This window comes from Magnolia sinica, chromosome 9 (assembly GCF_029962835.1).
Source record: "Magnolia sinica isolate HGM2019 chromosome 9, MsV1, whole genome shotgun sequence".
NCBI lineage: Eukaryota > Viridiplantae > Streptophyta > Magnoliopsida > Magnoliales > Magnoliaceae > Magnolia > Magnolia sinica.
This window is the reverse complement of record NC_080581.1, coordinates 9,437,506-9,452,672: the sequence shown is the minus strand read 5'-3', so window position 1 is coordinate 9,452,672 and position 15,167 is coordinate 9,437,506. Positions and strand designations below refer to the sequence as shown.

The 15,167-nt window shown below is 39.0% G+C and overlaps 2 protein-coding genes across 3 annotated transcripts; both read right to left on the bottom strand.

The window, feature by feature from the left end:
* Positions 1-8,537: 8,537 nt before the first annotated feature.
* On the bottom strand, positions 8,538-11,037 carry LOC131256128 (UTP--glucose-1-phosphate uridylyltransferase-like). Of its 2 annotated transcripts, XM_058257178.1 has the most exons (7): positions 10,177-11,037; positions 9,746-10,045; positions 9,521-9,573; positions 9,216-9,438; positions 9,087-9,170; positions 8,905-9,003; positions 8,538-8,804 (listed from the first exon to the last, which is right to left on the bottom strand). In XM_058257178.1, the coding sequence occupies exons 4-7, from the start codon at positions 9,267-9,269 to the stop codon at positions 8,643-8,645; spliced, it is 399 nt and encodes a 132-aa protein (XP_058113161.1). In that variant the 5' UTR covers positions 9,270-9,438; positions 9,521-9,573; positions 9,746-10,045; positions 10,177-11,037; the 3' UTR covers positions 8,538-8,642. The 2 variants fall into 2 exon arrangements, with proteins under 2 accessions (XP_058113161.1, XP_058113160.1); XM_058257177.1 differs by having other exon boundaries at positions 9,521-10,045.
* A 970-nt stretch (positions 11,038-12,007) lies between these two features.
* On the bottom strand, positions 12,008-13,714 carry LOC131256126 (nuclear transport factor 2-like). Its single transcript, XM_058257176.1, has 4 exons — positions 13,457-13,714; positions 13,164-13,285; positions 13,010-13,075; positions 12,008-12,408 (listed from the first exon to the last, which is right to left on the bottom strand). Exons 1-4 carry the CDS (start codon positions 13,572-13,574, stop codon positions 12,283-12,285), a joined length of 432 nt encoding a protein of 143 aa, XP_058113159.1. The 5' UTR covers positions 13,575-13,714; the 3' UTR covers positions 12,008-12,282.
* Positions 13,715-15,167: the final 1,453 nt, after the last annotated feature.

Here is a 15,167-nt window from a genome sequence, read left to right as displayed (position 1 = left end):
TATATGTCAAATAAATATTACGGTGGGCCCTACAAATGTTTTAAGGGTAAAAATCATTATCCATGATGCGATTTGTGGTGTGATGCAGTTGTGTTTTAGATATGATTTATTTTTTAGCTCATGCTCTAACTTCGATCTCCTTTGAACAGTTAGTACAACTCGGAGGTGCTCGTCATAGGAAGACGCGTACCCACATAGTGATCTAGCTGGTGCCTTGACGTCACCAAGTTTTGTGGGTTACATCATAGGGTATGTATTATATCCAAACCGTCTATCCATTTGGCGAGCTCTCTGTAAGTCTTGAGCCGAAAATTAGGACAGATCCAAAGATAAAGTGGACCATAAAAAGGCAATGGGGGATTGAACGTCTACCATTGAAACCCTTTTGGGGTCACAGAAAGTTTTGGATCAATATGATATTTGTCTTTCCTCTTCATCCAGGTCTTTGCAACCTTATGAACAGATTGTATGGAAATTAAATGTTATGGTGGATCCTGCAAATGCTACGGTGAAAATGATGATCCCTGCAGGTATTTATGGTGTGGTCCAGTTGAGTGCGCTCATGCTCTAAAATAATATAGACAAATGGATGAAGCCTCTTATATGATAAATACATCATTTTGGGCCATGTAAAATTAATCTACTTTTGGTACAACTCAGAACCCCGAGGAGTGTTAGCGCATGTGCCCACACCAGCTATATCGCCAATGTGTGGCACATGAAAACGGACTGGCTACTCCCCAGTCACCAGCCAATGGTTGCTGGTCGGTACTCTATCAGCCCTCCATGATGTATGTGTTTCATCTATGCTATCCGTCTATTTTAATTTCCTAGATCATTTTAAGGTAGGGGACCAAAAATGAGGTATATCACAATCTCAAGTGGACCAAATTACAGGAAACTGTGTTGAATGAACCTTGGATTGTTAAAAACTTTTTGGGGCCCATAAAAGTTTTGGATCAACAGATTGGATGTCAAATAAACAGTACGGTGTGCCTTAGGAGGATTTAATGATGGATATTTAATCACTATTTTTCCTGTGGTGTGGTCCACCTGAGATTTATATCCCTCTCATTTTTGTGATCAAGCCCTAAAATAAGATGTAAAAATGGATGAACAGAATGGATGAAATACATACATCATAGTGGGGTCCACAAAGCACCGACCATCAGCCACCAGGCTAGTGGCAGAGGGAGTAGCCAATCCGTTTCCGTGGCACATCAGCCAATCCGCTTCCCCCCTGGGAGACACTGACAAAGGAGTTATTATCGAGGATTGGACGGACGTGGAAGTGGCCCACCGATCACTTGGTCATACATTACCCTCTTCAATTTTGGTTTTCTTCCTTTGATCGTGTAACCGATAGGGCATTCCTACTGTGGTTGTAAAAGTCAAACGAAATGGGCCCATTTGCTAATTACTCTTCGTAATTTTCCAACCGTGACCGTTCATGAAAAGAAACTTCCTCATGGCTTCCACCGAAACCGTAAGGTGTGGCTACTCGGTCGAGCCAAACGTGTGGACCGAACTTGGTATGTCGCCGCGGTCTAACAAATAGGTCGATCAGATAATGAGAATCAGGAAGCATCAAAATTAAATGTGGAGCGTTGATCAGATTCTACCAACTGTTCCCTTTTCAATACATTAGTGGCCCACGTAACAATTGGACCGGCCTCCATTTTGGGACGTAGAACATTTTTGGTGGGGCCCACCATGGGAATCATCCAATCAACGGTTTGGATCACCATTCCGAGTGCCCATCCTCTAGGTATATTTCTGACTCAGGGAAGGACGTGCCGAGGTCGATCAGCGTCTTCTTCAAGGAAATAACTATTCCGGTTCCACGAATCTTCCATGGACTCCTCACAAGATACCTCGAATGTACAGGGTAAAATAAGAAAATATAAATAAATTCTAAAAGTTTGAAATAAATTAATTCATAATAAATAAATAAATAATTTTTACAATCCCTTGATTAGTGATATAAACCATAGGAAGGGAAACAGATTGGCTGCTCCCCTTGCCACCAGCCCAGTGGCTGGTGGTCGGTGCTCTGTGAGCCCCACCATGATGTATTTGTTTCATCCATTCCGTTCAGCCATTTTTACAGATCATTTTAGGGCTTGATCCCAAAAATGAGAGGGATATAAATCTCAGGTGGACCACCCCACAAGAAAACAATAGTGATTGGATATCCACCATTAAAATCCTCCAAAGGCCCACTGTACTATTTATTTGACATCCAATCTGTTGATTAGGTCATACAGGCCTAGATGAAGGGAAAAAAACAAAGATCAGCTTGATCCAAAACTTTTATGGTTTTTAATGGTCAGCGCTCATTCAACATTGTTTCCTGTAATGTGGTCCACTTGAGATTGGGATATACCTCATTTTTGGTCTCATACCATATAATGATTTGGAAAAATAAATGGACGGCATGGATGAAACACATACATCATGGTGGGGCCCATAGAGCACTGATCACTTGCCATTGGCCGGTGGCCGGGGGAGTAGCCAATCTATTTCTCATAAGAAGAAGTTTAAGAATCAAAATACAACTAAAATTTTCTAAAATCATGACTTACCATAAAATAGTAAATTTATTATTTAGAGACGGTCATGATTCCTACTAGACGTCGTGCTTCTCAGCTAAAAATTGTGTACTATTTGGTTTAACCATATTATTCTCCTAATTTTTCTAAGCACTTTTAATTTTGGACACAACTCATGAAACTCAAAGGATGAAGAGTTATAATCAAACTAATAACAGAAATAAAATAGATTTTCGACTATTGATATGATAGAATCTGACAACTTTGGCGTGAGCAACCTAGTGACGCAGGGTTGGTTGGCTAAAGTAACTTCTCCTACCCAAAATCATATATGATATGTCAAATAACACATTCTGATTTATGAGATATGACCGTTTAGAGGTTTTTTCAATTAAGATCACTTACATCTCCCATCAGGCCTTTTCTGGTTGATCTTGTTGGGGGCCTTGCACAAAACCTTAGGATCTAGCCTCCTAAAACAAACCAAAATTATGGGATAATAAAGCAATAAAATAAATCAAAGCATAAACCACACCATACAAGAGATTTTTACGTAGAAAACCCTCAAAGAGGTAAAAACCACGGGACCTCGTCCAAATCAACAATCCACTATGAAGTAGAACGTTACAACCTGCTTCACTCACGCAGGAGTGGATAAACAATAAGAGAATAAAAGAAAAATGGAGAGATCCCACCGATAACGAGAACGTAAAAGCGCTGAGATGTTGATTGCACAGTAGATCACCTTCAAGCTTCCTCTCTCTCTCTTACCTTTGATAGCCTTAAACCTTTTAGCAAACCCTTTCAAAGCTTTAGGAAACCTTCTTACATTCATTAGAAAAGCCCTAAGCACCCCTATTTATAGTTTAGGAAACTCCCTTCAGCACCTACTTGTGAAAGGCCTTAGATTTCCACAGTCCACACAAGATCCGGACTCAAATGTGCATAAGCTCGACTGGTCGAGCTGAGTCCTCGACCGGTCAAGCACCTCGGAGAAAATAATCAGATGGTCGCTGGACTTTGAGTCGAGCCCCACTTGACCGGTCGAGCACCACCCACGACCGGTCGAGCGAGGCTCACGACCGGTCGAGTCCTGGGAGGAAATCTCATCAGATCTTGGCCATGAAATTGTCTATGACCTGCTATAGATCAATTTCCTAGCAAAACTTCAAATTCCAAGTCAACGTAAACTAGGAGGCGAGTTTTGTACTAATAACACAAGGGGACGCTATTTCCAGACGTCTCATCTTCAAGCGATAGATTCAAACATCCCACATGTGCCAACTAATCGCATGTGTGATGAATCTGGTCCATTAATCACTAGGTCCCTTCTGTAAATGTGTCCCAATTCAAATATTAGTCCTTCCTGCTTTCTAGTGGAGGGATTCATGACTTAATAAACGGACCCTACGAATTTTAAAACTAGGTAATACACAACATTGTTGAATAAGTCTATTCCACAAACATTGCAGAGGAGACAGCCTCAATAAATAAATTAAAGTCAATTTTTGAGATAGGCTTCTACGCAGGAGATGTTGCACTACATATACCATCTTCTCTAATGGGTTGTCACAATACAAGTTCATCCTATCAAAGCCCAAGGCGAACGACATGGACACTCCTTTCATCCCTATGGGTGTCTTTGGAATTCTAAGAGTAGGCCTCAAAATCCCATACAAAAATGGAAAGATCTTCCTCTCTATTGCCCTTCTCCCCCTCATTCAATCCTCTATTATATCCCTGTTGATCATGGATCTAGTGATGAAGTCACTCACGCTGCAGAACATCGATTCCCAATAGCCCGGCTATGCAAAATTGATCGAGATTAAAACAGACATTGGAATTCATACGGGCGAGGAGACGATTGTCTTAGTGGTCTCTTCTATAGGGTCAGTCTTCGTAGCTGTCGCCACAATTTACATGTCGGCCATGACCTACCATGGTAAGGATCTAACATGCAGCAAGTTGTTCCGAAGGATCGGATGGACGTGGAAGCGGCCCGTGATCACATGGTTGTGGATCACCCTCTTCAATTTGGGTTTTCTTCTTTTGATGATCATATTACTATTAGGCTTTCTTATGCTGATTGCTAAGGGTTCTATTATATCAACTTGTCTAGTATTAGTTCTAGCTCTCTTCTCTCTTTGCTTCTATGCTTATTTCACTCTTCTTTTCATTTTGGGTATTGTAATTTCGGTCATTGAAGAGGGTAGCTATGGAATGGGAGCACTTGCGAAAGCTGCAGTACTAATCAAAGGGAGAAGGTGGCAAGGTTGCATTCTCTATGTTCTTTTTAATCTACTTAGGTTAGTCATCTATCTGGTTCTCAATATGAGCCCATCAGTTATTGGTCTTCTTCTAATGAATGTTCTATACCTTGAGAACATACTCATATTTATGGTTTTTACAGTGTTTTTCTTTGAGTGTAAGAAGAGCCATGGGGAGAAGCTAGAGATAGAAGGAGAGAGTGGGTATAGTTTGGTGGCCACCGCTTTTGTAGGGACTCTCTTCCTTGAATCAGCTTATCGGGGCCTTAGCGTAAGTGGGCCACTCAAGTGTATGGTCATTGTTGTTTGATAGCAAGATTATGGAGGTCGGGATATGAGAGATTGTATTTGTGTAATAATTTTGAAAGGGTTATCATGTTGCTACTTGTAATCCTTTATTTCAATTTCATTTGAAGTATTACTAATACAATGAGGTTTGCTAAGCCCACATGTGCTGGCGTGTTGTCCAAGTGATGTAGAATGGGTAGCAGACGACTTCATACACAGCCTAGATGAAAGAAGTCTGGAAAAGTTCATTCCAGAGAAAAATTACCTAGTGCAAACTATGGGTTCCAATATGTGTAACTTTTCTCTCAAATTTCAAATTTTTAACTATATATTATGCTGGGAAGGTTTCAACTTAGTCAATATAAGCACCCTAGTTTCCCACCTTTGAATTTCACAAGTTTTAGTTTAATATTTCACCATTATTCTCTTATATTTTCCTGATTTAGATTACATCTTCTTCTAGTTCTAGTTCTAGTTACTCTCAGAATACGTACAAGGTTCAGTCCCTGTGGATTCGACCTCGGTCTTACCGAGATTATTACTACATCGTGACCCTACATTTGGGGTTGTGAACAACGAAAGGACTTTTCGATATAAATAAAGTAAAATGAGGAATAGATACTTATAGTTGGTCGTGAAGAACAACTACGAAACGCCTTTCCGAGTGAAGTACTAAATCCAATGTGTGAGTGTAGACTCAAATTAAAGCTAAAGATTATCAACTACTTGGTTAACACTACGGATTACACTACGAAATGCAAACAGCAGCCTGAAAACTAAAAGATTACACTAAGAAGTGTAATTTTCTTAACAGAGAAGTAAAGGATTACACTATGGAATGTAAATGGACTAGTAATTGAAAGGATAATTGAAATATAGATCTAGTTTATTTGGATTAGTATGAGATAAAGTTTTTCTATTGAATTTTTATGCTATTTATATCTTTAATCTAGACATCTGGATCCTTCCCACATTCTAATGGCTGTTATAACCGTTCAACACCATTGTCTTCCAGATGCTTCTCACATTCTAACACTTGCTGGCAACTGTTTCAAGCTTTTGGAGACTTCCTTGCCATCTGTCCCAATAACCACTCTAGGCCTCCTTATTGACTCGATCACATTCCGCTCAACTGCTCGATTGAGCTTTTGGATGATCATCGACCACTTAGTTTGCCTTCTTGATGACTATCGGGCGCTTGATCGGTCTCCTAAATGGCCATTGGCCGCTTGACCTACCTCTTAGATGACTATTAGCCCCTTGGTCGAGCTCATGGATGACAATTGGTCGCTTGGTCGATTACTTGATTTGCATTTGAATTCCTCCCAATTGCTCCTTATCTTATCATCCTGAGTTATAATTTCATAAAAAGCACTCCAAGCATATTGGAGATTTTTAACCTACAATATTTGTCCATTGCTATAACACCTATCCTTTTCAATTGGGTTTTTCAAAAATAATAAAAAATATAGTACAATAATAGCAAACCTTGGCATGTCATGTCTCCATGTGAGCACAACCCAAGCTCCTTGTGCGCTGGTTTATCTTTTTCCTTTGACGTAACCATTATCTTATTTGAAGACATGGTGAAGTCAACCCCATATCAGATCTTCACTAGCAGTTGTAACCAAGGCCTACTCCACCCCCAATTCTGTTGGTACTCGACCAATTGACGGTCAGGCTCGATCGGTCGAGCACCCGGCTCGACTGGTCGAGAATTACACAGATTTAGTCCAGATTTGGTGCGAACTGCGTAAATTTGAGGTGGTTTGGCAAGAGGTGCGAAAGGAAGTTACCTAAACTATAAATAGGAGTCCTAAGGTTATTTTAGGGCAATGCAAGAGAGTTTCCTACAAGGGTTTGTTAAAGGTTTTAAGGCTATCAGAGGGTGAGAGAAAGAGAAAAGAGAGAGAGGAAGCTTGTGGAAGGAAGGATTCTGCTCGCAGAGGTGATCTACTTCGCAGTCGACGTCTCAGCGCTTCTACGTCCCCGTGATCGATGAGATCTCTCTGTTTTCATTATTCTCTTATTGCTCATCCACTCCTACGCCAGTGAAAAAGGTTGATCCAAGCGGTGTATGCTTGTAATCGGCTGTAACATTCCACTTCATAGTGAATTATTGCTCTGGACGAGGTCCCATAGTTTTTACCTCTTTGAGATTTTTCCACGTAAAATCTCCTGTGTCATGTGGTTTATGCTTTGATTTATTTCATTGCTTTATTTTATCCCATAATTCTGGTGTTTTAGAAGGCGAGATCCTAAGGTTTTTATGCAACGCCCCCTACAAAGTGGCATTAGAGCGTTCAGGTTGGTCGAACGGAGTGGGATCAGTTCTGAATTATGAAAGGTGGCTCATCAAGGACGATCAGTCTCAATGGTTCTAACTAGACCATATATAAGGTTAAGATGGAAGACTTACTTTATTGTAAGGACTTGTATTCTCTAATTCAAGGCATATTAGCAAAGTCAAAGGATATGTCAGATGATGATTGGAATAAGTTGGACCAGAAGGCAATGGGGTTTATTAAACAATGGCTGGACGATTCCGTATTCCATCATGTGTCTATGGAGACCTCAGCCACTAGCCTATGGCTGAAACTATAAGGGCTATATGAGAGGAAGACAGCCGATGATAAAAAATTTCTAATAAGATGACTTGTGAATCTCAAGTTCAAATATGGTGGTTCTATGGCTGAGCACATGAATGAAGTCAGCAATATATTGAACCAGCTCTCCGCTATGAAGATGGTCCGAGATGATGAATTACAGGCTTTGCTATTGCTTAGCTCATTGCTTGATAGTTGGGAGACATTAGTGGTGTCTCTGAGTAACTCCGCGCCAGACGGAAAGGTGTCCATAGAACAGGTAACTAGTTGTCTCTTTAATAAAAAACTATCAGAAAAAGGGGCAAAGGGTATGGATAAAAGCCGTAGCTGAAGGCCTATTGCTACGGTTATAGTCCGTAGCACATCCGTAACAATTGGTGGTGTAGCTAAAGGTTAAAAACCTATGGCTACGGATATTATCCGTAGTAATTGATATCAATAGCTACAGATAGAACCCGTAGCTATACTTTTTGTAGCTAAATGTGTCTACAGCTATGGATAATATCGGTAGCTAAAAGTGGAATGAAATCCGTAGCAATATGCTGAAGGAAGCAATAGCTACTGTTTAAGAACAAGGGCTACGGCTAATATCCGTAGCTACTTTTAAAAAAATTAAAAGAAAATTATAACAATGGTGTCTATTACCATTGCAAGAACTTGCTATGATTGATCAACTCATCTAAGTTTATACAATTATTGCTGATAGGAATAGTATATAAAATGCAATCAGGAAAAAAAATATGATGCATTTATTACAAATAGCAATCAAATCATACAATGCATCCTACATTCACATTTCTAAATAAACAATACCAGGGCAAGAGTGACATATGATACTATTCCCACAGTGTTTTCCATCTCCAAAACTCTGATTGGAGATTTGAATTAACATAAAATAGCTCCAGGATGTAAAAGCAATTACCCAGAATTTAAAAATAGATAAAGAAAAAAAAAGTTACAAAATGAAATGGCATTTCATTTGATACCTTGAGTGTTACACCAGCACCGAACCATACATTACCAACAACCTTCAAGCTATCAAGCTCAAGGATGCTAGGGATGGACTTGAACCGACTGAGAAAGTTGTTGACCTGCAAAAAAGATAGGAAAGACACTCAATTGTAAACATGCAAGGCTGAACAAGCCCAAGGATTTGACAAAATATCCAGACATATGATATGAACATTTCACCTTTTTGAATTCAGGTCCCAACTCAATAGAAGGGTTTGCTGGATTAGTTCTTGCACTATTTCTGATTACAAAGCCATCGGCCAAGGTATAAAGATCTGACTACAGAACAAAAAAAAAAAAAGTGTTAGGAATGCTCAAGATCCATCCAAGTAACCAAGATCAACTTCAAGAAAAGCATTAACCTGGATGAGAAGCAAATCAGATGTTGCCTTCACTGGAAGAAACCAAGATCGAGCAACATTCTCACTAATAGCATGATCAAAGAACTGGTTCCCAGAAAGAAGAAATGAAGAAATGCATTTGATGAATACCCGTATCGCTGCTCCAGCTGCAGTTTCCAGCTGACGAACTTTCACACCATCCATTTCCTGAAAATATCAGTGACTTCATCAGCACTTCTCACACCAGTAGTAGTGAGTCAGAAATTTTTGTTAGTGTTTGGAATGAAAAAGGCTTGCCTTAGGGTTTGGAATAATCTCCATTTTAAGGGCATCGGCCTCCACCAACCGTTTAATGGCCTTCAAACTCACCCACCTGTACAAATAGGTATCAGCATTCCAACATTTTACATGCAGCATTTAGACAGCTAGAAGATCAGGGGTTGATATTCACATACAAGTTGTTGGTGTTGAAAATCTTGAATTTTTCTATTGATTTAAATTCATTTACCTGGCAAACACAAGGGAACATCACAAATCAATCAAATATGAACCATTTCAAAATTCAAGTAAGCCATGCATCTAATTGGCGTGATATTGAAAGTGTGGTTTGTTATTCACATGATATTAGAAAATTTCAAAAGAAGAATGAGAAGAAAATCAGCATATAGCATGGCTCTTACATGTTCATCAGGAAACCGTGCAATTTCCAGGAGCTGCATTACATTATGGGAGGAATAATGTCAACAAAGGCTAACCATTGAACATATCAGTCAAATACAATTAACTCAGAGAGGCAGCAGATAACTAGCGAATAAAATGCATCTCATTTAGTCAATTTCGGAATGAGAATAGAAAAGGCAGTTCAGTAAACCTGAGCAGCAGATCAAATAAAAGGTACGAGGTTTGTTACAGCCACTCACATGTGGATCCCTCCTTAGCCATCCACACGCAAGCACACATGTGCACACATGACAGGTCATCTGCCCAAAACGGACGACCATCACCAACAACTCATTGTGCAATTTAACAATAAGAACATTAGAAGCTTACGAATGCACCTAAAAGGAAAGAAATGAAAAGCATCTGTAATCAAATGCAGAGAAATGCATACTTGTATCATAGCTCCAAGAAGATCATTTGTCCAATGAAGCCCCAAGCAACTAATTGCCAAATCTAAAGAGCTTCACAAATAAAATTCATTACTGAATAAAAATATATGCACCCCTCAATCAACCCATTTTATGAAGGAATTTGCAAAGGTCCTATGTATTTTCTTGACAACATGGTCTCCAGTCATATGCTGGACCTAGCATACCTTTCCTTTATCAGGAGGAATTCTTCATCACCAACCACAAAATGTGTTTCAAGATTGTTGTCAGACACATATCTGCCTCAACATCTTTACATAATTTCACCATGTCATATGACATATCCATCATAATAAGTTTTTGAATGGCACCTGCCATTAAAGAACAGGTAAATTCAGCTGCAACTTGAATGGCTGACGGAATTTAGTTGTATTCAAAAGATAGACATGATTAGAAGCAAGAGGGTGTCATGAACTGAAAATATGGATAGTCCATAGGTTAATACCATGCTAAGTTTCAGAAGACATCATTGTTTAATAGTTGAAAGTTACAACACATTAAGATTGAATAAGAGATTATGAGCAAAGGGAGTAATGCATCATATAAAACAAATTCAATATTTCTATGCAGCAAAACAGGCAAATAATCAAAAGCATCTTATTTCATCCAGCCTTCAAAACCAGTAGCAATTGTCGGTTGAATAACTAGTTGCTGACAGTCTAGTGCAACTATAAGCATGCTTAAAAATACATGTACAGGAATCAAGTCTCAACTAATAACCTCACCCAGCAGAGTCAACATGACTCTTGATCGAGCCAAATTGAATTGATCAAAACTCAATTTTCATGCCATCTCCTCCTAGCATTATCATCTCCATCTCCCATTTCTTCAGTAGCTATCTTCTCACTCTCAGCAACAAGTTCACCATTGCAATTTTCACAATGGAAATATTCATCATTTGGGCTTATCTTACCTCGACATCCAAAGCTGAATACCTGAACATATGAACATCACGCATTACTCACACATCAACTAGCTACTTCTACCATCCATCCATAAATATATAAACATCACCAGATGTAATTATACCTTCTCCCACAATCGGGGCATATATATATTCCTGAATTGTGTTCCTGTTGTCCAATTGATCTTTTAGTTTTTTCTTCATCTGGTGCATTCTGTACCTTCTCCTTAACGTCGATGGCCTGGAGAAAGTAAAATAACAAATAAGAGCGTCTAGCAACTCTAGCCTTCTACATAGTTAAGAGAGAGAGAGAGAGAGGAGAGAGAGAGAGAGTGAACAACTCCCAAACCTATAGCAAGGTTAGCTTCTATTCCTTGTTGGATGTCTGGGATCTTCTGATCTGTGAGGTTTTTTTTAGCATGCCCATCGAATTAACTGTTGGAATGAATCACCAGATCATGGTCCCCTCACATAGGAGTGCTAGTGGATCAGGTTGTCTAGACGGTTTGCTAAGCCCAACCCAACAATAAGTCAATCTGCATAAATAAGTATAAATGGTGACAAATGGGCTGGACACAAAAATAGACTGATTCCCACTGTTGAAACATTCATAGGGCCCATGATGTTTATTTGCCATCCAAACTATTCATAAGGTCATACAAACTTGGATGAAGGGAAAATTTTTAAAAGATAGAATACATGTTTCGACATTGCAAACTGAATACTTGTAAGATTCATAAGAAAACAGCTGCACGGCACTAAATACTTGAGATATGGAGCCAATGGACTATATTTGTGCATTGCATTTTTGCTAGAGCCATTTGGGAATGCTTCTTCAACAATGTGTTCATGTACAAAGGAAGAGAGAGAATTTTTCTAATTTACCAGAGGACCTTGTTCAACACCCTTCTTGAAAGGATCACCAACAACACGTTTCAAAGCACTGTTTTTTGCTTTCTCTACAAACTCGTCATAAGCACGTTCATGAACAAACGTATGAGACCCAGCACAACAACATTGTCCCTATACACAAATCAGACTTAGTTTCAATAAAATCATTCTCCATCAAATCCAGAAAAGTTCTATATGTTTAATTGATTAGACACACCTGATTAAAAATAGAGCAGTGTGTGCAAGCTCTACAGCCTGATCAACATCAGCATCCTCACATATAATGAAAAGTAGTGAATGGAGATTTCCCTCCAAGCTCTAATGTCATGGGCTTAAGATTGCTTTTGGTAGACATTTCAAGCACGACTTTACCAGTAGCCGTTGATCCTGTGAATGCAAGCTGCCAAGAAAGTAGAAAGAATTGTAAGTGTGTGAGACAAGGAATAACATTGGCAGGATACGTAGAAAGCACAGTAGTCAAGAGTCATTAGTTAGCAAATTAAGAACTTTGTGAAGTTTGAAAATAGAGAGAAATTTGGCAGAATGGCTGGTCTATGGCATGCATACAAGTGGCAATAGAATCAAGCTAGGAAACCTAACTATACAAACAGATGAACAGATCCAGAAACAATAGCGCGGGCTCACACACACACACTTACATGATCCATCCATCCATCCATGTAGAGCACGTAGATCCCATTGTATATCTGTTAAAAAATGATTTGTGGAAGAAACTGGTGTTTTACAGTAAAATTGGATATGCGAGTCCAACTAGGCGGAGATTAAGGCTTTTGTATAGGGCAGAATAGCCTTCATCTAGTGTTTATGGCCCTTTTTAGTAAAGGGTGATCCAAATGAGGATTTCTCATGGAGACTAGCAAGACGTATTAGGATCCCTCAAATTTTTATGGCCACTAATTAAAAAACTGTAACCAGCATCAAACAGATTTCATTTTAACTAACTTATGGAATATGAATTGGAACAACTGCAGCATCCATACCTCAATTGCGCTATGCATGGAACTTGATGACTCAAATTCAACAAAACTGAAACAGAATCCATGTTGCTGCACAGATTAAAAGGAGAAAAGAAAACCAAAGATGTAAACTCGAACTAAATAAATCAAATTCACAAGTCACTTTTATGAAACAGACCTTATTGCTTCTGACTTGAACACCACCAGTCCTAATAGGTCCGAATTTCTTGAACTCCTCCTTGAGCTGGGGAACTGTCGCATTCAAAGGTAAACCATGGATGTAAATGGAGTGACCCTCTGCTGCCAAGAAAAGGATGAAGATCGTATAAGAGTATACCATATGAAAATGAGTTCTGCTAAGCTCACATGCACTACTACAAGTAGCACATAAGGCAGACATCAACACCATGTAAATGACCTTAAATTGGCAGAAACATAGACATATGTATATGAGAAAGATATGATAAGCACCTTCCTCGTGAATATTGCTGCTTTCAGGGGCATTTCTGTCACTAGAAGTTGGGATCTCAGGTGCTGAAGGTGGGGCTGCTGGCGCAAGCGATTGCTGCTCTGTGCTTGCAGGTGCCATCCGGACAGTGGCGGTGGGTACATACACTGCTCTAGGTGCCGCACTCTCCTTCGTAACTTTAACCTGTAGGCAAAAAATTCGATCTCACTAAAAGCAATACATATGCTGGAAAGAAAATGAATGAAAAGTACACAACTCACCTTGATGCCCATTCTCCCTCCTTTACCCGGGCTTGGGACCGGCAATGCAAGGAGTTGCATTAGCGAAGTTAAAAAGGGGCTTAAGCTCCATTTGGCTTGTAACGACCAAATGGAGTCTAATATGTTTATATATATAGAGTATAAAATTCATTCAAAATTACAAAAACCAAACCAAACAACGTATATGGTAACTAGACAAAACATGCATACCATCAATATGTTGAACGATAAAGTGCCAAATTAGTTCAAAATTAAGGAAAAAATAAGTGAAACATCATATAAAGTAACTAAAAAAATCATCCACACCAAGTTCAATTATAGAGTACTAAATTTGTTCAAATTAATGAATTCTCAAAGATTCCTTCCCCCATTACACAAATGATCTTAGACCGGCCTCTCCAAGTGTAGATGCAAACCCATCTTCTTTCCACAAACGAGTACCAAGATGTATAATCTCAGTCAGGATAATAACAAAACCTCCCTCCTCCAACGGTCCGTAATGGACAACTACATTTGGATTAACTTCGAACACTTGACCACGAGCAACTACATCATGATTTCTCCAACCAAGCAAGCCGCATCTCTTACCAATATATATAATATTCGACTACATGTACACATATAAAATGGCATTCGTATTGTTATCATTTATAAAATAATTGTAAGTTCAATACAGTAGCAAATTTACACTTGCATACCGACGATGCCTGAGCAGATCTAGCAAGTGTTGGAAATGAGAGGTTTTGAGTAGATTGTGTGTGTTGCTGCATCTCCATCCAGGCCTTCATCTCGGCCAATGTTTTCTTTATCTCAGATATCTCCTGCACTAGGATCTCTCTTTCTTTTATCAAATTCTCTACCTTTGAACGGGCAGGGGCTGACATCTTCAGTGTTGTCTTGCTTATTGAGAAACTTAGACCCCGCATTCGCCCTCTACTGTCAGAACCAACCAACTGTAAAACATTGTAAATCAAGTTATTAGAAAATTCATAATTATCATGAATCTCACTATAATTTTTAAATTTTATTATTACCTGTGTAAGGGCATTATCGACAACGGTAATCTTAGAAGCAGGATTGCTATAATAAAGCTCATCTAATTTTTCCTGTGACAAAATATAAATGAATGTAAAATAATTTAAAGTTATACATTGGCATCTCATAAAGGTACTGGTTAGTGGTAGAAGGGGTGCACTTACAACAAGGTCAGGATACTGGACAACTTTGTCCTTGCTTGTATGGGCTCTTAAGTAGACATCACCTCTACCTATCTCGGCATCAGAGGTAAGATTCCTCTCCTTCGCCTTTAGCACATTACATATTAATGGAGTTAGATGAGTGATATTTCAAAATTAAATTCAATATTAAACTATAATACCTATATTTATAAATAAATAATACATAGCATCTGATGGCGAATAACAGTCATGTTGTTCCTCCCAAGACACGCAGG

What these genes read in the sequence shown, in the direction of transcription:
- LOC131256128 (XM_058257177.1), bottom strand. Translation starts at nt 9,269, where the DNA reads ATGGATGGTGTGAAAGTTCGTCAGCTGGAAACTGCAGCTGGAGCAGCG. An exon ending in CAGCTGGAGCAGCGATACGG is followed by an intron (nt 9,171 to 9,215) that starts GTATTCATCAAA and finishes TCTGGGAACCAG; the next exon opens with TTCTTTGATCATGCTATTAG. An exon ending in CTGATTTGCTTCTCATCCAG is followed by an intron (nt 9,004 to 9,086) that starts GTTAATGCTTTT and finishes TTTGTTCTGTAG; the next exon opens with TCAGATCTTTATACCTTGGC.
- LOC131256126 (XM_058257176.1), bottom strand. Translation starts at nt 13,574, where the DNA reads ATGGCACCTGCAAGCACAGAGCAGCAATCGCTTGCGCCAGCAGCCCCA. An exon ending in TTCAAGTCAGAAGCAATAAG is followed by an intron (nt 13,076 to 13,163) that starts GTCTGTTTCATA and finishes TAATCTGTGCAG; the next exon opens with CAACATGGATTCTGTTTCAG. An exon ending in CCATGCATAGCGCAATTGAG is followed by an intron (nt 12,409 to 13,009) that starts GTATGGATGCTG and finishes CTTTCTTGGCAG; the next exon opens with CTTGCATTCACAGGATCAAC.